At 39.9% G+C, this 24,547-nt stretch overlaps 2 protein-coding genes across 4 annotated transcripts; one reads left to right on the forward strand and one right to left on the reverse strand.

Moving 5' to 3' along the window:
* The first annotated feature begins 222 nt into the window (after positions 1-222).
* Positions 223-23,447, forward strand: TUBE1 (tubulin epsilon 1). 3 transcript variants are annotated; one of them, XM_054195026.1, is made up of 13 exons: positions 223-320; positions 400-473; positions 1,747-1,799; positions 4,245-4,302; positions 4,891-5,006; positions 6,016-6,137; positions 7,437-7,624; positions 8,437-8,612; positions 9,359-9,499; positions 11,664-11,804; positions 12,684-12,858; positions 13,977-14,091; positions 23,343-23,447. In XM_054195026.1, exons 1-13 carry the CDS (start codon positions 296-298, stop codon positions 23,414-23,416), a joined length of 1,458 nt encoding a protein of 485 aa, XP_054051001.1. In that variant the 5' UTR covers positions 223-295; the 3' UTR covers positions 23,417-23,447. The 3 variants fall into 3 exon arrangements, with proteins under 3 accessions (XP_054051001.1, XP_054051002.1, XP_054051003.1); XM_054195027.1 differs by having other exon boundaries at positions 9,368-9,499; XM_054195028.1 differs by lacking the exon at positions 1,747-1,799 and having other exon boundaries at positions 265-320.
* On the reverse strand, positions 15,839-24,547 carry CCN6 (cellular communication network factor 6). Its single transcript, XM_054195029.1, has 5 exons — positions 24,420-24,547; positions 20,171-20,447; positions 19,496-19,738; positions 16,542-16,735; positions 15,839-16,120 (listed from the first exon to the last, which is right to left on the reverse strand). The coding sequence occupies exons 1-5, from the start codon at positions 24,480-24,482 to the stop codon at positions 15,839-15,841; spliced, it is 1,059 nt and encodes a 352-aa protein (XP_054051004.1). The 5' UTR covers positions 24,483-24,547.

A 24,547-nucleotide genomic window follows, 5' to 3' on the forward strand; every position in this document is an offset into this window, starting at 1 on the left:
TCCCGGCGGTCAGGATCAGCACCCACACGCCGCTCCCTCACACTACCGCCCGTCGGGCCCGCCGGCCTCAGCGGGGCCCTCAGGAGATCCCACACACCCACACCCCCCCGCCCCCTAATGGAACGTTCCACTCGCGATGGGTAGGCGGCGAGCGCCCGATGGGACGTTCCACCGCAGGAGGAAGAGGGGGGAAGGAGGCAGAGCCGTTGGAGAAGCCCGCCCGCCGCGGCCATTAAGGGGGAGCAGCTTCCGGGCGCCGAGTTCGAAAGAGGAGGCAGCCGCCGGCCGGTCAGCTATGACCCAGTCGGTGGTGGTGCAGGGTAAGGGTGGTGACCGGAGCCCCGTTCACCCCCCTGCGCCCTTTCCTGTGCCTGATCCGTCTGTCTATCCCCGTTGCAGTGGGCCAGTGCGGGAACCAGGTGGGCTGCCGCTTCTGGGACCTGGCGCTGCGGGAGCACGCCGCGGTCAACAAGGTAACGGTCCCGCTTCCTCCCCGCCTCCCGCTTCACCTCACCTCAGCTCCCCGCGTTGCTGGCCGGAGCGGGGCGGCGGTTGGGGCGAGCCGCCTTTCGCTCTCGCCCTCAGGGGGCCAGCGGTGGCCCTCGCTTCATTCCGTGTTCTTTACCGGGACTACGAAGCACAGTGTTTATTTGGTTAAACCCAGGCCGCTTCGTTGTGAGCAAAACTATCCCCCAGGGTTTTTATACCGTTTAACTGATCATCTCTAATTCAGATCTGCTTTCTCCAGCCTTTCCACCTTGAAAAGCCCAGGATGTCACCCCGGTTTGAGGCAATGAGTGAAAAGAGAGCTTTGTTCAATGCAGGTTCTTTGCCCCGGCGTGGTAAAGTACAAAAGCGGCCCACCAAAGCCCACTTTTATGTTAGCAGATGCCGTGCAGTGACTCACTGTACAGTTGTGCAGACCAAAATAGCAGCATAAAGACGGCATAGGGTTGTGCTGGGTACCTTCAACAAAAATGCACCCTTCTTGCCATGACGATAAAGATACTATTTCCTGGTAAACACCTTATGTTAACAGATAATGATGAGCAGTCCTTCTCAATGCCTTCTGTTGGAGCAGCTGTAAAAAGGCAATGGATAAAGTTCATAAGCATATGGAGAGTCTGTTGGTTTTAGTTTTGTAGGGAACAGTGACTTCCAAATTCTGCTTCATCAGGTCTTTAGGAGTATGGTAAGCAGTCTGTAAAATAATAATCTTAAAGTATTTAAACTTGACAGGTCTCTTTAGCTTTATAGTGGAGTAAGTAATTTCCACGCCACCCGTCAGCAGGGAGTTTAGCAATCACTGATACAGTGTGATGTACTTTCCTTTTCACAGAACTTCCTGGATGTTGGTGTCATGGAAATGGAGCCCATGGTGAACTGTGTTGTATCAGTGAGGAACTGAGTTAGCTATTCAATTTAATAATTGCATTGGGATCGTCACTAAAATCCTAAATCTTTAAAAATGAAGGAAGAGTAGTTGTTCAATCATGTGCTGAAAAATTAATTTCCTAGTTACATCCTCCTGTCAGTTTTTAATATCAAGCTGATGCTTCAATGAAATGTTCTTTTTAGTGCTGACTACAGCTAGTTGGTTGCAACATAGACTTTCACTCTTTTTTGAGTGGGGTGGTTTGACAGGTGACCTTCAGAGGTCTATTCCAACTTTTAAATTATTCTATGAAAAAGCACTGAGAATTTCTGATGTTACGTATCGCCTTATGTCATGTTGTTTTCTTTTAGAAAGGAATTTATGATGAAGCATTAAGCAGTTTCTTTAGGAATGTAGATACAAGGTAAGTCTTTTTATCAAGCAGCTCATGAGTTTAACACAGTAGATCAAGGATTCTAGTATCTTAACCTAAGTTACAGTTTTCTTAGTTTCAGGTCACATTTAGTTTGTGCTAGAAAAAGATTTTGCTTTTTTGTATTCTCCTCAAAACACTATCTTTACATTTCAATTTCAACTACGCTTACTTCAGTAGTTAAATGTGTTGAAAGTGTTTGGATTTGTTTTCCTTCCCCTCTGTCCCAAAAATTGACAGTCAGGATCTGATAGCTTTTTCTGTTGCAAATCATGATCAGAGTGCAAGCTTACTGAATACCAACTTAGCAGCATTTCTTGTTGTATAGGAGTTGTAAGAGGAATTGTATATAAGGCAGTCAGAGAAGGTCATGACAGTTTTTAAATCCCTTTTATCTGACAAGTTTGTTACACAAAGAGTGGTGGCTATGGGTCTGGCTTTTTTAGAGTTAACCAATTTGTACCTCAAGAGCATTCAGTCATCTCTTATCTATCCAGTTACAAAAATCCCTGCAGTTTGCAAGAATAAAACAGTTGTGCACTTGGATATTGCTGTTGCATTTTAGTTAATTAAAAAGCATTTGGCCATCATCTGTTTCCTTCCATCATATGGCAAGGCTGCAATGCAGCATGCAATTTTAACTGAAATAGTATTGAAATACTAATTATTTTGTCTCAAATTTTACCTCTTTGAAAGCACATGCAAGTGCATTGGAATGCATCATTGTCATTCCTTGTGGGCATTTCCTAGGATGCTTGGCTGCAATAGAAACATCTGTTTTCTCTTTGTAAAGAGGAAGAACTTATCTCACTGAATATTGTAGAAGTTTCAAGCAAGATTCCCCTACCTGTGAAACAGAAGAATGATTATTCAAATCTCGTCTTTTTCAGGAGCTGAAACAGTCCCCTCTTCTAACTCTATCCTTGAACCATAATTTAGTTAGGGAGAGTGGTTTCAAACTCTGTTGCTCATGTTGTGAGGTCTTGTCCTTTTGTTATTGTTGTGGCGTTTGTTTTGATTTTATCAGGAAGAACTAGTTCACCTGCCAGGTACTTGCAGGCATAAAACCTGATGTCACAAAAGTGACAAACTTCAGTCTTCTATGCTATGCCATACCATTGTTCAAAATAATTAATCCAGGTGGGTTATCCTGTCAGAAATAGCTATGAACAACGCTCTGGAAGAACCAGACAGACTTATTATCGTTACTGTGGTTATTAAACTGTGTAATATTGGAAACGTGCTTACACATATGTATGGTTTTATATGCAGAAATGCATGTCTCAAGCTTAGGGGTTTCTAGGGAACGTGGGGATTTTTTTCAGCAATTGAATCAAAGTGATTGAAAGTATGGGTTGGCATGAAAGACCACAAAGGAAATAGTAAGTAAACGAAGTGTTGATTTGGTGGGTTTTTTCTTCTTTGAGTTTTGTTAGTTCCTGAAGAGAAATAGAACTTTTCTAGATGGATTTGCTGGTACTATAGTGGACTCGTATACAGAGTTGTGTAAGCTAGAGGAATCACATGAGTACTGGAGGCTGATGTGAGTTGCTCAGCTAACGAGAAGTGTCCGGAGAACTTTGAGTGGGGGGCTGGAAGATCCTTGAGGAATGCAGTGCAGCCCCGTACTCTCTTTCCCTCATTTCTGATGGGACAGAACATTTGATGCTGTAGTGAATTACAGCTGATGTTTTTGGAATATTATTGTGGTTGACCGTACAATGGTCCAAGAGATACTTTAAATTTCGGCTTGACCATCCCCCAAAGCAGGTAAATAATTGAGGGGAGAATTAGATCCGTCTTCCAGTATCCCTGCCTTTTTTCCCTAAGTTGAATAAAGTTTGGTCTGACTGGAGTATCTCACCCTTTGAGTGCAGAAGCACCAGCATTCATTGTGGTGTGGAAAAAATGTAATTGTACACAATGCGTAATGCCCTAGGTTGGGTCAATGCAAGCAATTCGGCGGGGAGGGGGGGGCGCGGAAATAAAAGGAAAATTAAGCTATGTCATGATTTCTGGACTGGTAAATCTTAATGTCAAAATAAGTCAAGCACAGTGCTGTGCTAGTGCAGTTATACAGCTTTCACACCTCAGGCAGTAGTACAGTACTGTACCACCCCCCATTGGAAAGCCTGTGGTGCTATTTGGTGCACTTTGTTCCATTATATGATGCAGATATACCACGTGCTGGATAAAAGATAATCCTTTGAAGTTTTGGCAATGCTTGTAGAATTGCCACAGAGCAGAGGCTGTATCTGAGAGTAAACTTTAAGGGCTTATGTTATCAGCTTCCTGAAGTAACTGCTTAGGATGATTCTGATTGAGATTGTGTCCTGTAAGTCTATTGCTTTAGGGAATTATGAGGTCTTTCTTAGCAAATATATATTGCCTTATTTTCTATTACAATTCTGAGCTTGGATTTTTTTTTTTTTCCAGAAGTGGTGGTGATGGTCCTGATATTTACAAAGGAAAAATCTATTCTTTAAAAGCACGAGTAAGGCAATCTATAAAGGTCGTTCTTTTTACATCGCATGTTTACATCCAACTGTGTATGAATTTTCATAAGGTCCTTATGTTTGCATAGGTTTTCAAATACTACTTTGAATAGTAAAATTTCTAATAGTAACTTTTATGGTTCTGTGGAGTAATGCAGGTTGCTTCAGTCTGGTGGGGTAATTTACTTTATAATTTTAATAAAATGATTGCAGATATTACCAACCAAGTTTTTATTTGAGTTTTCTAAGGAGTGGATTTCTTTAAGCCACTTGAAGTGATTAAGAAGCAAGAAAACTTGAAACATAAAAATGCTTTAATTTCTTTATTCTGAAGTATTGGGGCAAAATATTATAAAAGTTTAAAAAAAATTGCATTTTTCTGAAACACTGTCCTCTTGAGCGACTTCTAGCAAATCAGACAAGGTGAATCTAGTTGGTCTCCTAGTTAACAACTGAAAAAAAATTCTCTGTAGCACAGTAGAAACAACATACCTTTTATATGGTAAATCATTTTATATTTCTTTGTGTGACTATTTCGAAGGGTGGTTTGCTTACTGACTGAATTTTAATTCTTTCCTTTCTCAAAGGCACTGTTGATTGACATGGAGGAGGGTGTGATAAATGAAATTCTGCAGGGACCATTGAGGGATGTGTTTGACAGCAAGCAGCTTATCACAGATGTTTCTGGTTCAGGAAACAACTGGTGAGAACCTCTTAAGAAAGCATTTCTTAGCAACTAATTAGATGGCATTTGAAAAGGGAAGCTAACAGTAGCTTTCTGGTTCATTCTGCACCTGGGGAGCTGCAGCATATTGCCAGTAAACTTTGGAGCCACTGTTGCCTGGAGGAGGGCTTTGAAAAGCCCTTACAGAAGGATAATTCTGCTGATACATCATTTTGTCTATTTTTTCTTCCTCTTTTTTGATTTTCTTTTTCAAAAGAACACGCTTTTTATTTTTGTTTCTTTGGTATTCAGCTGCTTCCATTGCTAACTCAAAGCCATAATCCAGTTTGAGACTGTGCAACTAGTGTGGAAATGAGATTATGAACAAATGCACTTCTGATTTCTAAGCACCACAGAATCTGGCTTTGTGCATAGAAACTATATTGCTAAAAAGAGAAATTCAGAAAAAGGTTGATTAACATACTCAATTCCAAATTTTCACTGAGACCTTAATGCACCTCTGATAATATTCAGTGCAGTACAGACTGGAAAGCATATCATCAGCAAATGTACCAAAAGAGAGTGCAGTACATGGAATAAAGCATCCTGTAACTTCACCATCTAGCAGGCAAGTGTTTTGAAAATGAGCTGTGTGGAGTATTTTTATTACTAGTAGCAATTGACTCGCATAGTACTCAAAGCAAGATCAGTACATGTATTACATAGGGATATCCTTAAGGAGTGTATAATTTTCATTTCATAATTACAATTTGATCATCCAATATGGGAGTTGATTTCCGTATTGGTTCAAAATAATAGTGCACACTCCAAAGCTGCAAACTTAGTGCTGCTTGCATCCTCAAAATTAAAACCGTATCTTGATTCCCATGTTCACATGATGTAATCACAGCTTAGCAACTCTCACAAATTAGGTGTTGCACCCAGCTCTGGACTCTGAACTCTAAAATGTCAAATCGGAAGAGCTAAAATAAAACACTGAAAATTGATTGTTGGATTTTTTTTTTAAGAGGACTTCTTGTCTCCTCAGGGCTGTAGGTCATAAGCTGTATGGTTATCAGTACCGGGAAAACATTGTGGAAAAGCTAAGGAAAACCGCAGAACATTGTGACTGTCTACAGTGTTTTTTTATAATTCATTCTATGGGAGGTGGTAAGTAATATTTTGTGGTTAGTATAATTACACTAGCCACAGATGAAAAAGAAAAACTTGGATCTTGAAAAGAAGATCAATGTAATAGTCTACATCATTCAGAATGCAGAATAAAAAATTTAACACAGTCCAATTACGTGGACCTGTAATTATTTATTACTTGTTTTGTTAGAGCACTGAGGAGCCTTAATCATGAACTAAGTGCTACTCAGAATAAAAATACAGATAAAATTTTAAATATGAGGCGGTGGGTGGATCAAGACAGATACCAAATACGAGGAAACACTGAGGTATTACTGGTCAGAAGAAGGGACAGTGGCCTCAGAACACTGATATCATTGTTGTAATCAAGTTATTTTTAATTGTGGGGAAAGAGTTTTCCCAAAAGGCTTGGAAAGGAGACTTCTAATGTTACCGAAGTTTAGAAGAACATTGTTGTTCTGTTTTCTTTCTACGTAATTCTCTTGAATCCAGTCTAGCTACTTTGTTAATAAATCAGAAGGGCGAATCCCTTGCAGTGACAATTGTGTCATTACTGTATTGCCACTAAGTCTTCCCCAGAAACACGGGGAGAGCATGTATTATAACTGGTTATGATGTGGAAAAAGACACAGAAAATAGCTTTAAATATAAAGCAAGAGTTTTGTCAAGGGGTTTTTTTGTGGCCGTTTTCTTAATTTGAGAGACCCTGCAGATATCATTTCTGTTACTGCAGAAAATCGCTGTCTTGTTCATAGATGGAATTGTCTGCTGCCGAGAATGATAGCTGTCCAAGACAGAAAAACCACAGTTTAGTTCTCTGATCTGAACTCAGTGCTATGTGCTTAGTGCTAATGAGGAAAAATGTGTGTGTGCTGGGGGAGAGGGGTTGTTCTGTTTTGGCTGGCAACGAGAAGACTTTATAAAGAAACCCCCAAAAGGAAAGTAAAGAATTGTTTGGGGCAGTTCAGTGTTTATAAACAAATGTTTTATTTCAAAATTCAAATTAAAGATTTTAAAATAGATAAAAATAGAAGGTCAGAAAAATGTTGGTTACATAATAGGAATTTTTGGGTTGCAGAATTTTTTGGGATTGTATACTTCATACTATGGGAAATGTTTTTATCACTTAATTATTTTCCTGTCTGGGAAAACCCTCCTTGCCTTAATTTACAGCTGAGTAGCCTCCACTGTCAGCAAAATGCTTCAGAAAATATTCATCAATATTGAAAAGTTGTACATTTCCAACATATGAGACTTAAGGCTTAAGATAACGTGGGGAACCTTTTATCTTCTCATTCTGCCTTCCTTCATAATTAGGGACAGGATCTGGCCTTGGAACTTTTGTACTAAATTTGCTTGAGGATGAATTCCCAGAAGTATATAGATTTGTTACTTCGGTTTATCCCTCTGGTGAAGATGATGTTATTACTTCTCCATATAACAGTGTTCTGGCTATGAAGGAACTTAATGAACATGCGGACTGTGTGCTACCAATAGAGAATGAAGTAAGAAATAATATTCTATTTCTGTCAATTTCTTTTTTTATTAGACCCCACATAGGAAGTGTTTCTTCCTTCTGTGTATTGATTTTGAGTGCCAAGTCTTTAAAAGCGTAATTTCATTTTTTTTAAAGTAATAATTGAACTCCTAAGTCACTTGCAAACTTTTGGAATTAGTATCAGTATCACTAAAAAGCTGCTCTGCACCTTCAAAGTAGTCTACAGTGAATTTCTTAATGTCTATTTCAAGGTAAACAATGAAAAGCTCCTATTTACTGAGGCTGAGAGTCTTCTATATTTTTTTTTTTTAGCAATCAATTTGTGCATAGTATTAGTAGACTCCTGCAAGGGAAATGACTAACCACTCCAAATTCCAACAGATATGGGCATCATAGGCATAGTTAACCATGCAAACCACTAGACTCATTTGTATGTAACTTCTATGACTCTCTCGCTGTTTGCTTATGAAAAAAGCAAGAGAAAGTGAAATATATTTAGAGAATATATTTTTGCTTTCACAGGAATTATGAAAATTTAAAATGTAATTTTAGCAGATGAGGATTTTGAATAGTTGAATAAAATTCAAACTTCTGAGTCAAGCTCTGGACATGTTTGTGTCGTGTAAGGAACAGACTTTTAGAAACACTTCAGTCAATTGGGTCAAACGGTAGACTTACATGTATCAAAGGTATAATATTTGACAGTACCATGTTTTAGCTTTTTCTTTAACATTAATTGAAATGAAAAATTGGCATACTGAATTTGAAAGCTCTGCGCTCAAGATTTCTTGTATGCTTTTTTTTTTTCTTCTCTCAAAGTCTCTGTTTGATATAGTTAATAAAATTCATCAGATGATCAATTTTGGGAAACTAGGGTCAACTGTGAAGCAAAACAGCTTGGTAACATCAAGTGCAGGCAGTGCAAAAACTGTACAAGAGAAGCCGTTTGATGCAATGAATAATATTGTAGCCAACTTGCTGCTGAACCTGACAAGGTAAAGTTACAGGTTATTTCTCTGTCAAAGTGGTATTGCTGGAGGTGGTGTGTGCTGCAAATATGCAGGCCTGCATCAACTCAAAGAATATTGTTTTCCATTTGATATAAGTCTCCTCTTTTTAAGAATTAGTTACTAAATGTTAAAGCATTTGGAAGTATTCAGATGGCAGTGGTGTTGATCTAGCCATGATAGTCTTAGAACTGAAGTAAGACAAAGTTTATAGGCAGAAGGATATCATCTTCCATTAATGCCTAATGGAGCCCAGGGAGGTTTGCCTTTCTAGGACAGTTGTATTATTTTATAAATACCATCAGATCATTGTTTCTCCAAAACCTTCTATAGCTCCAAGAAACTCCTAGTGAAATATGCTTCTGGAATATTGGCCTGCTTTTCTTTTAAGCAGCTTGTTAGGAATGCTGGGTCACATGTGTTTTATTACAGGGTATTTATTAAAACTGGTAGTCAGCAGCTATGTCCACATACTGAAAAACAGTGCTAAAGACTACAATCGGGAAAGAAGGTCATATTCTTGATGATTTATTGTTCTGTAATGGGAAGTGTAAGCAAATAAGATATAGCACCAGTACTGCCAAATGTGAAAGTGTAGTAATTACACGAACAGTTTCTTGAACGCTGTGTTGTTTTACTGCTTTATTGTACAGAACAGTTGAAAAATAGATTTAATGAATGTTTACATTATAAAGGTAGTTTACTTAGTTTATAACAGTTTGTTAATTTTTCAGTTCTGCTAGGTTTGAAGGTTCCCTTAACATGGATCTTAATGAAATCAGCATGAATTTGGTTCCATTTCCTCGACTTCATTACTTGGTTTCAAGCTTGACTCCTCTGTATACGTTGGCTGATGTTAATGTACCTTCTAGAAGGTAAGAAAAGAATATTATGGAATCTTTACATTTGAGGCTTAATTTCTGATTCTTCCCTAGTTTTCATTAAAAAAATTCCATCCTATAGTAAAACTAAGGGTAGAAGTTCTAAAACTTTTAAGTCTGCCACATTTTCAAATTCGTCCTGCTGATTTTTAGGAACAACCTTCATCCCTTATCTCCACAATGCTTGAGCCAGTAAACTTGAAATGTATTTTTGTTATCTCTGCTGGGAAATATTTCTGTTGGAAAAATGTATTACTTAGATAGAACCCCCACCACAAGTTCTTTTGCACTCGACTCACAGAATACTGTAAAGACAAATGAGGAACTGAACTAGATTTGCTGGAAAGCAATGGCATCTTCAGTCTGGAGATGCAGTGAGACTATTTAAGAGCTTATTGTAACAATAAGCTGACACTTGTCAAATTTTGTGAGATTATTTTTCTGCCGTTGTCAGTGGGATAAATAACCAGTTAGAATAGATTTTACTGGTTTTAGTGAATTAAGTTCAGTCACAAAAGGTCCAAGTAGCAAAAGAGGCAGCTAAGGGTAAGTGGTGGAAGTGTGCAAAGTGGACAAGGGGGCAGGACCACCCTTTTTTTGTGATAGCAAGTTGTGATGATCAGTTGAACCTCTTGAAGCCATAGCCTGCAGAGACGATACAATGCTGGAGGGAAGGTAGTAGATTATGAGGAGATGCTTAGTCGATCATGTTTCACAATGAGGTGAGAACAGTAATATCTTTGTCTCCTTTATTCAGTTATTTTTTTAATAGGCAGATTGTGGCAGAGGTGATTAAAAAAAAAAAAGAAGTAGAGATGATAAATGGCAGAGAGTTTGGAACAAATGGAAAGAATAGCTTAGATGTTATGCGTCCATAGAAACCACGTCAAGACACCATTTTTGCTATCCCACAGTTCAGTGGAACTTGTTTAAAGAGGTGAAGAGAGAAAGAATATGAGCTGCAGTGTCATCTTTCAAAGGAGTCATACATGATTGTCCTAGTTTAGCTGGGATAGAGCTAATTTTCTTCCTAATAGCTGCTGTGTTTTGGATTTAATATGAGAATAATGTTGATAACACATTGTTTTAGTTGTTGCTAAGCAATGTTTATATTAAGTCAAGGACTTTTTCAGCTTCCCATAGAAGCTGAGTGGGAGCATAGACAGGACAAGCTGCACAAAGGAATATTCTGTACCATAGACGTCATGTTCAGTATATAAATGGGGATTGGCCATGTGGCAGGAATCGGCATTCGCTGCTTGGAATGGGCTGGGCAGCCAGTCATTGGGTGTTGAGAGTAGTTGTATTCCATCACTTTATTTTGTATATTCTTTTACCATTATTTTTTTTTCCTCTTCCGTTACTGTTCTATTAAACTGTCTTGATCTCAACCCACGAGGTTTTTTTTCTCGCTCTTCTCCCTACTCTGCTGTGGGCGAGGGGGAGTGAGTGAATGGCTGCATGGCCCTAGTTGCCAACTAGGGTTAAACTGTGACAATGACAAAACTAAAATAAGTAGACAAATATGTATAGTCTGTCTTTTCCTAAATCATTGATCAAAATTATGCGCTTCTGTGATTCGTTGATCCTTTTAAATAATGAAGTGTAACAGGCAGATAATCAGTTCTGTAAGGGTCAGCAGCACTTTGGTATTCTTTGTCAGATCCTTCACAAGCAGTGAGATTGTCCACTCAAATTGTCATATAACTGGAACGTCAAGTATATGATATATATATATTATAAGTATATATAAATATATATATTAAATATATATAAAATGTATATATTTTATATATGAGATATATGTATTATAAATATTTTTCCCTTGTGTTCCTTTTACATATTTTTAATACTTTGTAACCATAGACCTAAATTTGCAGTAATAAGGGTCTCTTAGTCTGTCCACTTCTCTGACAGTGGCTTGTAACATGAGGGAGAAGAGAGGAAAAAATGTATCTGGTGTGTTTTTAAAAACTTATAAAGCCATCATATGTACATATAAAGGTTTAAATCGTTTTCCTGTCATTCATGGTCCCAGGTTAAATGTATCTTTACCTCCAGAATTTTATGAACTTTTAAACCCTGAAGGTGGGCATTCTGAAGAACTTTTGTAGCCTGCTTTAGTGTAAGAGCAGATAACTGTTTTCTTTTCACCTAGGTTGGATCAGATGTTTTCAGATGCTTTTAGCAGAGATCATCAACTAATTCAAGCAGATCCCAAGCATAGCCTCTACCTTGCCTGTGCACTTCTCGTTCGAGGAAATGTGCAGGTTTCAGACCTTCGCAGAAATATTGAAAGGTTTGTAATACCACACAAACTTGTTATTGCGACTGTTGTCAGTTGTCCAGGGCACTCTAACTTTTAATTTGAAAAATTTTGATACCAAATCAGTTTACTGAGAAATATTTTTTCTTAATTTTGGAAGGGAAGAAAGTGTTATTAATTTACATTATGAGTTAGAATAAGTCACAGCATTCTTGGATTTCCAAATAAAGGGGAGCTGACTAGGTGTCCCTGTGCTGCTCCTCGTGTTCTCAGAAATGCAAAAGAAAGTAAAGCCTGACCTTCCAGAGGTTTCCTGCCAGTAAAAGATTTTGGAGGAATAAGTTTTTAGTAGAAGTTTGTTTTTACTGAACAGAAGGCCCCTCTCTTTTATGGTTACTTTAATGTACATAGGGAATCATCCTTATTTTAACAACTCTGTATTGTTAGCACTCTGTTTTTACCTTTTATACTACTGATCTATATAGTAATAACAGGAAAGGCAGGCAAGCTTTGCGTACAGAATGGAGTGTACAGGCAGCCAGGGGTGCATGGGGAAAATTTCTGACAATCTAAAGCATTTTAGTTATTTCTAAACTACAGGTAGACTGATTGTCCCCTCTCCTAAATCTCAGAGTGCTTGCAGTCCCTTTTATAGAAATGGGTGCTTTTAACTTTACTTTTCAAACTCTGACACATTAAATTAACAAACAAAAACCAGTGTTTGCAATTTAAATTTAAAATAGACAGTGTTTTAGTCTGAAGTCTAAAATATCTTATTAAAAATGATAGTTGGAACTGTCTTGCTTAGTTGTGAAAGCTTAAATGTTAACCTTCTCAGACTGTTTGTTAGCAAAGGAAACTTAAACTTTGTGTTGTTAACGTTCCTTAGGTAACTACATTTTTGTGTCACAGGTTGAAGCCTTCCCTGCACTTTGTCTCCTGGAATCAAGAGGGCTGGAAAACTGGTTTGTGTTCAGTACCTCCCGTGGGCCATTCCCATTCCCTTCTGGCTTTAGCAAACAACACCTGTGTAAAACCAACTTTCATTGAACTCAAAGACAAATTTATGAAGCTCTACAAGAAAAAGGTACAACTCTTATAACATCCGTAGCCTTTAATCATGAGCATCTTGCATTATTGGGGAGCAAAATGGACAATGTCACAAATGGACAGCCTAAAAATGTCATAAATGGACAGCCTAAAAGTAACAAGCCAAGATTTTTATTTGTGTTACCTATCAAGGAATCATTCCAACAGCTGCTGCTTGAAAAGCATAAACCCCTTATTAATCTGTACCTACCAGGCAATATACTTACTTTCTTTAGCAGTGAGGCTGTATCTGATGGATCTTCCCAGCAGTTTGTGGTAGGTTGACCTTGGCTGGCTGCCATGTGCCCACCAAGCTGTTCTCTCACTTCTCTTCCTCAGCAGGACAGGGGGAGAAAATAGGATGAAAAGCTTATGCGTCAAGGTAAGGACAGGGAGATCACTTACCAGTTACTGTCATGGGCAAAACAGATTGACTTGGGGAATATTAGTTTAATTTATTGCCAATTAATAACAGAGTAGGATAGCAAGAAATAAAACCAAAAGTGAAAGCACCTTCACCCCACACCCCTCTTCCCAGGCTCAGTTTCACTCCTGCTCCTTCTTCACTGATCTTGGTGTCTACAGGGCAGTTTCTCTCACATTTTTCTCATTCCTTTCTCAGAGCTATTGTACAGTATTTTTTACCCTTCCTTAAAGATGCTATCCCAGAGGCGCTACAAGCATCGCTGATGGGCTCAGCTTTGGCCAGCAGCAGGTCCATATTGCAGCTGGCAGGAGCTAGCTGGGTCTGACGTGGGGGTAGTTCTGGCATCTTCTCACAAAAGCAACCCCCGCAGCCCTGTGCTTCCCCCGGCTACCAAAACCTTGCCACATAAACGCAATACACAATTTGGTCAGGTGTACCCAAGAAGGCAGAATATGAAAAGATGGATGTGTAAGAAATCAGTAATATTAACTGTGATTCCATAGGGGATTGTTACTCAAGTTGACAAGTATTTAAATGAGGGATGTCATGATATAAGTGTTTAAATCTAATTTCTATGTTGCTTGCACCCCCCTCTTTAGTGCAGGCTAAATGATACTTATGGAGCCAAAGGAATTAGGTGCCAAGAAAAAGGATAACACTGACTTTATTTTTTTTTTTTATTCTCATAGGCTCACCTTCACCATTATCTGCATATAGATGGGATGGAGCAAAGCTGTTTTTCTGAAGCCATATCGTCTTTGTCTGATCTAATAGAAGAGTACAATGAACTGGATGCCACAAAAGGTGGGCCTAGAATAGATCCATCAAGACTGCAGATAGCTGTTTAAAGAAAGAACAACTGATTTTTTTTATTAAAAAAAAAAAAATTCCCCAAGCATCCAGCCACTTCAGTTAACCAGAATGAGTTGCAGCATGCCTAGCTATTGTGATTCCAAAGTGAGAGTGGGACAATGGCTTCCTCAGCTCCGAGAGGTGTCATATTAAGTGACAGGCCCAGCCTGTAAGAAAGATTTGAAGGCAACTAATTACGGTGGGTATCAGTAAGAGCAGTCTTCCTAACTGTAGAGTAAATTGACGTACCATATGCTGTAAAGAGAAGAAAGAGAGATTGTAGCAGCCAAAAATGTAGTTCTTTTCTCAGACTTTCAGCTTGTGGTAAACTACAGGCAGGCCTTGCTTCAAAGAAGGATCACCGTTGCTAGATTTTTTTTATTTTTTTTTAAACAAGCGACTCTGAAGAGAAGAAAAGCCTGCATAGTCTTTTCAAAGATGAAAGCGAGTCTGTGAGGAAACTGGTTTCTTAAATTTTGCAGGAGAGTAGTCACTTCAGAATGCTCTAAGCTATGTTCACAGTTTTAATATTTTTGCTTCCGTGTTGTACTTAGCTGTATTAGAGCAGTTTGAGTTGATACCAAAATTGGCAGTATCAGAAAATTCAGCAAAATAAATTTTGTTTCAAGTATTATACTTGGAGTATTAATTAATATATTATTTTAATGATTCATATTCATGAATACTGAGTTGCACTTGATAATGAGATAATACAATATACCTCTGAGTGAAACATGCAGTTATAATAAAGTTATAATGACTGTTTGGAGAACAAAGTTTATACGCTTAAAAGAATGCAAGTAAAATAGATGTTTTAATATTTATAATTACCAGAGTAAATAGATTTTTATATTACAGTAAGAACTGTTACAAAACAGAATGTACAGCTTGCTTGCTGGCCTTGGCTGTCTTAGAACAGCCACAGTGGTGAACTGTTACAAATCAGAATGGATCAATACAATGATTTCTTAAAGCTTGAAGTCCTTCTAGCAGAGTCAGAGTGAGTGTGCAAGGGAGCACAATTCTGAATGTATACGTCCAGAAGTATTCAATAAAACATTGTGATAACATTTGTTGAGAGCATTTTTTTTTAAACATTCTAAAAATAATCATTTCCTTGAAATTTTGCATCTACTATCTGCAGGTGCCCACTTATTTGTTCCTTCACAAGTGCATTGTTTATATTCACAACACTAGAGAAACATTATCTGCTGCAAAAAGCAACCTGAGCTTAAAATTGACTTCTGTTTGAAACAGTACTGATGTGTTTTACTATTGCAGATACATAGTAGAAAATGTTCATTTGAGAATCAAAAATGATAGAGGAAGTATTACAGGGTAATTTTTTTTTTTCTAATAGGTTAGTCAGAGCATCTGTGAGTTTACATATGTTTGTCTTTGTGGGCAACAACTTGTTACGGTGGGGTATAAAGATGTGCCTTTTTTAATTACCAAAAGTTCTCTTTTTGACAATATAAGTGTTATATATATCCTTCTCAAGAATGTATTTCCACATATAAAAATAATTGCATTTGAAAAGATGTGCTTTTACTTGCATTTTCCAGGTGCTATTTAAAAAATGAGTGTTTACATACGTAGTTTCACCATAAACATCGCTGTGGCAGGGGGTTATGCTGACTCTCCAGGGTGGGAATGTGCTGTTGCACTCTCAGTATGTTACAGTCAATGGTGTAATTTGTCATAAAACTTTGAGTTCAGAAAATATATCCCCTGGAGCACTGCAGATCCGCTGACAGACGCATGATGTTATCCACATCATCTTCCACTTAAAGAAGCCTTCATTGGGACACTCGAACTGGACAGTGATCATTTTGGACTTATTAGGTACGCAGCACCTCTTGTCCAAGCACACCCCACAGAAAGTCAGTTTGTAGCTTTGAGTAGTTGAGCATCCCGAAAAAACAAGTTTCTCTGCTGTAGGGAGCTGGAATGTTGGTTGACATGTTTTTCCTTTTGGAATCTTTAATATAAAACCAAAGAAAAGCCTGAGCTTTTTACACATTGAAAACAGAAACATGGAAGAAAAAACTGCAACATTTACATAGAAATATCTTGAAAATTACTCCTTCTGAAAGCTCTCTTATTTTTGCTTATCAGTCAACAAATAGAAAACATTTTCCGAGTGACTGAGCACTAGGACGGCACAAGCAGCACTTAGATTTCAGGACACTGTATTTTTTGTTTGAAATTATACATCTGTAGTTTACTATTGAAAGCTGAAGGTAGAAAACAGAGAAGGTAGAAAACACTAACAAGTTATTTTAAAACCCTTAGGAAAAGAATGAAGTTGTTTTATATTAGTAGTTACTAACACATCCATTTTTTCATTACTTCCAATATTTGCATTTTCTATTAGGAAGTTACTTTATATTAGAAAATACCTTTATTGTCTTCGGGATATTGGTCAGACAAGGCTGGATTAAGCATAATCTCTTTTCTTTTTTCATTTCACACTTTCTGTTCTCATTGGTCACTCGGCTGGATATGCCGATGCCGCAGGTCCTGGAGCAGGGTGTCCAGGGAGTAGCCTGTACCAGGCACTTGTTCTTCAAAACTAGCGGCAAGCTTCTGTAAGCTAAGACAGCAATATATTATTTACGCAGCAGAACAGCCCCAAAAGGATTAGTTGAAAATAAAAGGATGAGCGTTTGATTTCCGTTCATGAAGGCGCTTTTGTAGGTAAGTCTAAAAATGAGGTGTAAACAAAGTTATACAAAGCCAGCTGAGCTGCCGTTAAACTTTCTTGACAGTGGATACGCAGATCCTAGCAAGGACTATGAAATTGCATGTGTTGTATGACCCTGCGGTTTAATGGGATGGAAATGTTATGTGGAGAGAGTTATTTGTGGAATTTTTATGAAATGTCCATAATAGAAGAGACACTGGAAATTATTGGAAGCCAAGCATAGCTTGAAAAGGGATGCTGCAAACATTAGTGTTGGTTTCTCTGCAGTTATCGTGAAGGCTTTAGGTTTTGTATCGCAGCGTAAAATTCTCCAGTCACTTCTAGATAGCACCAAAAAGTCCATTTTCTGATGGATTAGGGCTGGATTAGGTGGAGTACACTCAAAAAAGAAACACAATTGCAGTGCAAAAGTTCATCGTGAAACTGCAAAAAAAAACCTGACTATGTGGAAACTGCATTTAGGTAAGAGAACAGGCAGAATTGCAAGGATACCTGGAAAGTAGAGAGCAATTTAAAGATCTCGTTGCAGCAAGCAGGCTAAAAGCCTGTCACAGATCTGCAACAAATAAAGGGAAGTTAAGTGTTTGTTTATACTTGGTGTGTTTTTAAAGTATGACCTATGTACATCCCTATATGTCTAAATTAGGGAAATAGACTTGACAAGGAAAGCCAGAAAAAAGCAAGGGTAGTGAAATGAAACTTAGCGCTTGTTGTTCACACCAACAGAAAAAAGACTTTTCAAAATAGGTATTGGCCCTTTGAGCCATCCATGCAATTCATGCACAAGTTGACAAGATTCTTCTGCTGCCCTGGGAAGGGGATGGGGGAAGGTCTCGCCCAAACAAAATTTCAGAGCGTTTTTCTTCACCGGGAGACAGGGTTCTTTTGGGGGTTTTGCACATTTGCAGTTCCTTGTTTTCTATGTCTGCTGTTTTCAAATACCCCCTTTGGCCCAGAGCTTCAGCTTTGTTGTCTTTACAGAGCTCAGCTGATTGTAGCTTGAGGTATCTCACTGGAACAGCCATGCCTCTCGCCTGTCTGGAGCACTGTCCTAGTTAGCTGTCCTTCTCCATCAGCTGTGTCTTGGAGAAGGAACAAGTCAGTGGGTTTGTATCACCTGAAGAGCAGCAACCTTCAGCACGTACGGCCACCACAGGGATAGACCATTGGGTCCCTGAGCCAACTCAGGCAGGAAGTCTGCTTTGCAGGCTGGGTAGCTTGTCTCAAGGTTGTCTTCTGCAGTTGGTTCAAATTCTTCAGTAAACGCTGTGAGGTGCCAGTGCTGCGCTCTGCTCACCAGAGGAATTACTGAAAGTTGGGCTTCAGCTTTTGGATCCGCTGAAATGCTGCAGAGTAAGTGGTTTAATGCTGTTCTCCAGGTAGCTGAATTACCCCCAAATCCAATTGATGTATCTCATGGGGTCGAATAGTTTAGTTGCCATTGTTCTCAATGCGTTATGTTCTCTCTTTGATCAGATTAGCATTTGAAGTCAGTTGCCTTACCGAGTGCATTTTTATACACATCATTAAGTATATTTCTGTAAAAAAGCTTTAATACTGGTTATAGGTATTATATCATAATTTTGAAGTAAAGATGAACTTCCTTTTTTACTTTTGCTAACTTGTGTAACCACTGCTAACGTGTTAGAACTTGTCCAAGCTGAACTTCAGATTTTGTAAGTGGGTCTGTTTATCTGCAGGTTGACATATGTGCATCTACCTATTTAGTCAGCGGTCTTTTACAAAGAGTTTCTGATAAGTTTTGAGATCCTTTTCTTTTTATTTTATTGATCCATGACGATGATTCAGGCCGTAATTCAAGCTGCTACCAAATAAATGGCTCAGCTTTCTGGTACCCACATTAGTTGTAATGAAGATGAGTTTCACCATGGGAACTTGCGCATGCCCAGGGAAGGAGACCGGCACAAAGGGCAGGGAAGGGCCAGGATGGCTGCTTCTGGCAATGGTGCTTCCTTAAAGTGGAAAAGAGAGCTACAGTGTTAGCAGCAGAGCAAGAGTGAGGTTAAAGGGAACATCAGCCAACATCCAGAACCGCCTGGATGACTGTTGTATGGTTTTGATCAGGTTGAAGAGAGAGGAGATGGGGGAGGCTTGTCCTTGCGGTGACCTGAAACTTTGTGAATCTATTAAAGCTGCAAGGCAGTCCTTATCATTTTCTGCTTTCTATTGAAAGAGGGCTGCAACATGCTAATATATGTGCGTGGGGGAAAAAAAAAGACTCCCCACTGCCACAAAGCAGGAGAAAGTGAGACAGCTCCCAGGCTGTGAAATGGCTGCCCACCAGCAACCCTAATTGGTCTGATCGGGCGAGCAGTAAGCTTGTGCAGAAAGATGGGTCGAAGGTAGCTTTGGCCAATTCCCTGGTGACAGCAGCCAAAAGGCTTTTTGCTTTTCATATTCATCACGTTTAGAGAAAAGAGTCTGTGACCTAAGAGTAAGAGGGGTAATTGGGACAGACCAGTCACCCTGGCAGTGGCCTTCAGCACGAGCTGAGAAGTTGCCAGGGTGCTGCCTGCCTGGCTGCCGGAGCCAGGGACACTAAATGCAGCAAGACTCGAGTAAAGTGCTTGTAAAGAACTTTACTTCTTTACAAGGTAAAGAAAAGTTTACCAGTGTAGCCAGGCACACCTGACATCAGTCTGTAGTTTGTTGATTGAAGCTGCTTGTGCTGTCCCGGGTCGCAGGTGGATTGTCCGGGCTTCTTTCTGCCCGTGACCCTGGCGCAGGGACTTGCTGCTAGTTTGGGGGTGAATACAGGCGTACATCCAATTGCACCACTGACACACAGGCACTTATAGAGTGGGTTAGGTTGGAAGGTCTGCCCGTTAAGATAGTAAACTCCATTGAGCTCACATCCTACAGCTACCAGATCTGCAAATGGTAAACAACAGTTACTAACGCAGGAGGAGGAGGTGGTTCCTGCTTACAGATTGCTAAAATGCCATCAGCCCTTTACTGCACCCACAGCTTCCAGTTTTCCCCAGCCCAAGCACATTTTTTTTTTTTTATTATTTATGCCCAGTGATAACTGCAGCCGTCTAACTTTAAACCAGTCATCAACGTGTCAGCAAATAACATCCTTAGGCGCAATGAACTGGTTTCACTAATGCATACACGGGTAAGTTTAAAGTCAGCCCCAGCCTACTCAGATTCTCCGACTGAGCAGTCGGGAGGACTAAATTTGGATAAATTGCCTGGCACAGAGCTGTGGGGCACCAGCAGGCGGAGTTTTCCTCCAAACCCATCTGCCTGCATGGTCCCACCCTCCTGGATTTGATGAAGGGAAGGTGAAAAACAACTTACATGCACACACGCCTGTTTCGTACCTAGGCCGGTCGGCCGAGTAGTCGCAGTAGAGGCCTTTGTGGGGATCGCAGATGTCTGCTTCGTTGCAGGTCTCTCCCGACTGCTTGGCACAGACCTTACAGCAGCCGCAACCGTCCTTCACCAAGCTTACCCCAGGAGGGCAGGCCGGCACCGGCGGGCATCTGCATGGCCAGTGACAAACCTCCTTGCGCTGGTGGATTTCACTGGTTTCGGAAGGTTTTTCTCCAGGTTTCACTGGTGGGCTGTGGAAAAACTTACACACAGTGGGATATTTTGGGAGCTGAATGCATTGTGCATAGCTGGGATAGGATAAAATGGAGTTGGGATGGAAAAAACTGTGAAGTTATAGGAAGACGCTTAACATTTCTCATTTCACAGGATCCAAAAAGTAAGAGGCTGTAAGGTTTAGGTAGGAGACAGAGGACCAATTTCATCAGTCGCTGCCACTCACTGAGGTGTTGTTCCACCAGTGAGCCTGGCCTACTGCTTGTACAAAACACAATTCATTGGTCTTTCCTTTGCCTTCAATAGAACAAGAGCTGTAGTGGAGCCAAAGTAGGAAAAAAGTGTTTTAAAGTAGCAGCTCTGTGGAAACAGACCTGGGAGTCCTGGTGGACAACAGGATGACCATGAGCCAGCAATGTGCCCTTGTGGCCAAGAAGGCCAATGGCATCCTGGGGTGCATCAAGAAGAGTGTGGCCAGCAGGTCGAGGGAGGTCATCCTCCCCCTCTACTCTGCCTTGGTGAGGCCGCACCTGGAGCACTGTGCCCAGTTCTGGGCTCCCCGGTTCAAGAAGGACAGGGAACTGCTGGAGAGGGTGCAGCAAAGGGCTACCAAGATGATTAGGGGACTGGAACACCTCTCTTATGAAGAAAGGCTGAGGGACTTGGGTCTCTTCAGTCTGGAAAAAAGATGACCGAGGGGGCATCTCATCAACACTTGTGAATACTTAAAGGGTGGGTGTCAGGAGGATGGGGCCAGGCTTTTTTTAGTGGTGCCCAGTGACAGGACAAGAGGTAACGGGCACAAACTTGAGCAGAGGAAGTTCCACCTAAACATGAGGAGGAACTTCTTTCCTTTGAGGGTGGCAGCGCACTGGAACAGGCTGCCCAGAGAGGTGGTGGAGTCTCCGTCTCTGGAGACATTCCAAACCCACCTGGACGCGTTCCTGTGCAACCTGCTCTGGGTGACCCTGCTCTGGCAGGGGGGTTGGACTAGGCGATCTCCAGAGGTCCCTTCCAACCCCTACCATTGTGGGATTCTGTGGAAGTAGGCGGTGGGTTTATTTTAAATATTCCTTCCCACAAGCTTCCTATCAAATTAATTAGCTTTTGATTCCTCCCACTGTTTGATAGCCAGCCACTGCGCTTTGTGCCACCTGCTGATGGCAAAAGCCTTTTAAAATAGTGAAGCTCTTTTGAGTGTTACTTTTGCTCCAAATTTTGAGTGGCTGTTTGGGAAGGAGCATTATAGTATTTACAAAGTCTCTTGTGCTAGGCCAAAAACTGAATCCTAATAAGGGAGGCCAGTAGTTGTACTGAAATTAATAGGCCGTTCTCCAAGAGTGTATCTATTTGTATGCGTAAGTGTTCATTAAATCCAAGGCTTACAGGGCAAAGACCTCTAAAGAGATTTGTATCAGCAGCAGGAAGGCAAGATGTAGTCAGAGTTTACTGTTTTCTAGAGTCTGTCTCAGAATTCGTGTCTTTTTTTTTTCTTCTTTTCTTTTTTTTTATTTTTAAGAAAAGGAAGTCCTAAGTAATTCTTGATGGGTTTATTTTTCCAAAGATTAAGTCAGCCCAGAGCGTGAAAGGATCTATTTGAGATCTCTATGTTCTATCTGCTTTTCTGAAGAACCGCATCTAAAACCTAACAGTTTAGATCTTAGCATTAAATCTTTTTGTGCTGCTGATTTCAGCAGAAATGCAGAGATTGTGATATAGTTATTGGTCGTGGATGACTGGGTCCATAGTGAAGTGGGGGCACACACAGCGCTTCGCCACTAGCACAATGTAGGGCTTGGGAACTGCTCTCATCGGGGAGCTCTGACCGCCCGAAGAGCAAGAGGGAGAGAGAAGATCCAGCCCCTCATCAGGTGCCAGTATCACCATCTAGCTTGTAGAAATTAAAAAAAATATATATATAGCCTGTATTTTTTCCAGGCACATCAAGCCTCGTCTATCAGTTTCTCTCCCTTCCTCCAAACTGGGCTCTACTGATGTAGAAACCAGCTCCAGCGCAGACACTAAGGGAAAGCTGGGGAAGGGGTCGTTTGTCTGGGTCTCCTCTCAGTTCAACTTTCAAATGGGAAGTATCTGCAGAATTCAGCATTTCATACGTCATATCCCACAAAAGCTCGCGCAGCATAATTGAGCTGGCCTAATTGCAAGCAGCAGTAAATGACTTTTAAAAGGCTTTTTTCTACCACTAATTTCCATTTTTCATGGTCATTTACAAGTACACTTAAGATATCTTAATCCACAGCTACTAATGAAGCTCCAAAGCAGTAGCTTTCAAGTTCCTTTGGCTGAATGATTTTTAAGATACATATTAATTCACAGAGGCAATTCATATAATAAATGAATATTAAGCAATGTCATGTGGTATTCCGTGCAGCATGCGGGAGATACTCTCCTGAATGTGTTGTTTTGTTAATCATTTGCTGATAGAGGATTTCTTCTAATCGTTTTTACCTAAATGCAGCGATAATATAGAAACAACTATCTTAAGTATACTTATTTTAGGCAGCTAAGCCTTTCCTGTAAACCGTAGTGTTAATTTGATGAACATGTGCATTGGAGTGTAAACCTTCTTAAAGGCTTGTGCTGGAAACAAGACACACAGGTGTTCCTACACATTTAGCAGCGTTCAAGACTGCGTGGTTGTTTTAGCAGACACTTTTTTGCTGCTCTTTTTCTTTTAAAGCAGGGTACTAGCATTATTATTATTATTATTAGAAATTTGGCCGTGTGCCAGCTATATGAGGTTCTGTGGCTTAAATCAGCTATCGCGTTTCAAAAGGGGTATGTGTAGCAGGAAATAATCTGTGTCCTTCAACCAGTATGTTTAATTTGTATAACAAATTAAAACATGCTGCAAACCTACAGAATTCTACGTAAGCGAGTGATTTTTCTCTCCTATTTTTAGGGAAAGATGTCAACCGAAAGGTGTGGGATTACAAACTTTCCCAGCAAGAAAAACACCATCAGGCAAATATCTGACGGGTTTAACTGTGGAATTACTGAGAAGCTCGGTCTACCTGAAAAATCTTCAAAAATCTATTAAGTTACAAAGAAAACTTAAAGTTTGCTTGTAAAGTTTACAGGCCAAATATTTTTCTAATTCTTGTTTCCCAAAGTTTCTACACTGAAGCAATCCACACCACACAAGCCCACTGCATATTTTTCCTGATCCTATGGGCAGATCAGAAAATGAGACCATTGTGTAGGAGCCCTTCATGTGTTGCTGTTTGTTTTCATATGTTTTAAAGATTTAACAAGGTCTGTATGGCATAAATAAGCAAACAGCAAAAGTAGGCAATGTGTTATTGCAAATGTTCGGTTATCTTAGTCTGGCTTTAAACGCGCAAAAAGCTAGCAGAGCGAGGCAAGCATTTGAAAATTCTCCATCTGACATTCATCTTATCATAAAGGAAAAATAGACTGGGCAAGGATAAAGTGGATTTTCAAAAATAAATAAATAAATAAGGTAACTGGCCTTTGACACAAATACCTTCAGCAAAGCTATCACTTAAAATTTTCTCATGAGAGACAAAGCTGTAACACAGCCCAGGTGCCTTTCTCATTTGCAAAACTAGCGTTAAGTCAGACCACTGTGTACATATATATATATATATATTTATATAGAATATGAGCATGGACAAGATGTTTACTTTCTTATTGCATCAGATAGCCATTTGTGGGGTTTTTTTACTTTTTTTTAATATAAAAATGAAGGTCACTGACAATTTCAGCTTCCCTAAAACCTTTTTTTTTCCCACCAAATCATATTAATGTACAGATTAGAGAGAAAAAAATACCAAAATCAGGACTGATGCAGTAAATAAGCTGCCAATGAAATTTACTCAGGCGTAGGGAATGGCTCCGTATCCTTTCCGAGGAATTTGCATCTCTGAAATTTATTTTGTCATTAAGCAAATAAAAACTTTAAACCGGGACAGGGTGAGGGAGGGAGAAATCTTTTTCTTCTTTTTAATGAACTTACCTGTTGCGTACAAGAGATGATGAAGATGGTGGGAAAAAGGAGCCACCGCATGTTCCTGCACATTCAGAAGTGAAACTGGGAGATAGGGAACAGGCTGAGCTGTGGCAGAGGAAGCAGTGAACACAAAG

This window comes from Rissa tridactyla, chromosome 3 (assembly GCF_028500815.1).
Source record: "Rissa tridactyla isolate bRisTri1 chromosome 3, bRisTri1.patW.cur.20221130, whole genome shotgun sequence".
NCBI classification, from domain to species: domain Eukaryota; kingdom Metazoa; phylum Chordata; class Aves; order Charadriiformes; family Laridae; genus Rissa; species Rissa tridactyla.

Bases quoted from the DNA above. Each gene is read 5' to 3' on its own strand.
- TUBE1 (XM_054195026.1), top strand. From the start codon at position 296: ATGACCCAGTCGGTGGTGGTGCAGG. The intron at 474-1,746 runs GTAACGGTCCCG...GTTTTCTTTTAG, and splicing joins AGCACGCCGCGGTCAACAAG to AAAGGAATTTATGATGAAGC. The intron at 4,303-4,890 runs GTAAGGCAATCT...CCTTTCTCAAAG, and splicing joins TCTATTCTTTAAAAGCACGA to GCACTGTTGATTGACATGGA.
- CCN6 (XM_054195029.1), bottom strand. From the start codon at position 24,482: ATGTGCAGGAACATGCGGTGGCTCCTTTTTCCCACCATCTTCATCATC. The intron at 20,448-24,419 runs GTAAGTTCATTA...ACTGTGTGTAAG, and splicing joins TCATCTCTTGTACGCAACAG to TTTTTCCACAGCCCACCAGT. The intron at 16,121-16,541 runs GTATTTTCTAAT...TTTATATTAAAG, and splicing joins ATATCCCGAAGACAATAAAG to ATTCCAAAAGGAAAAACATG.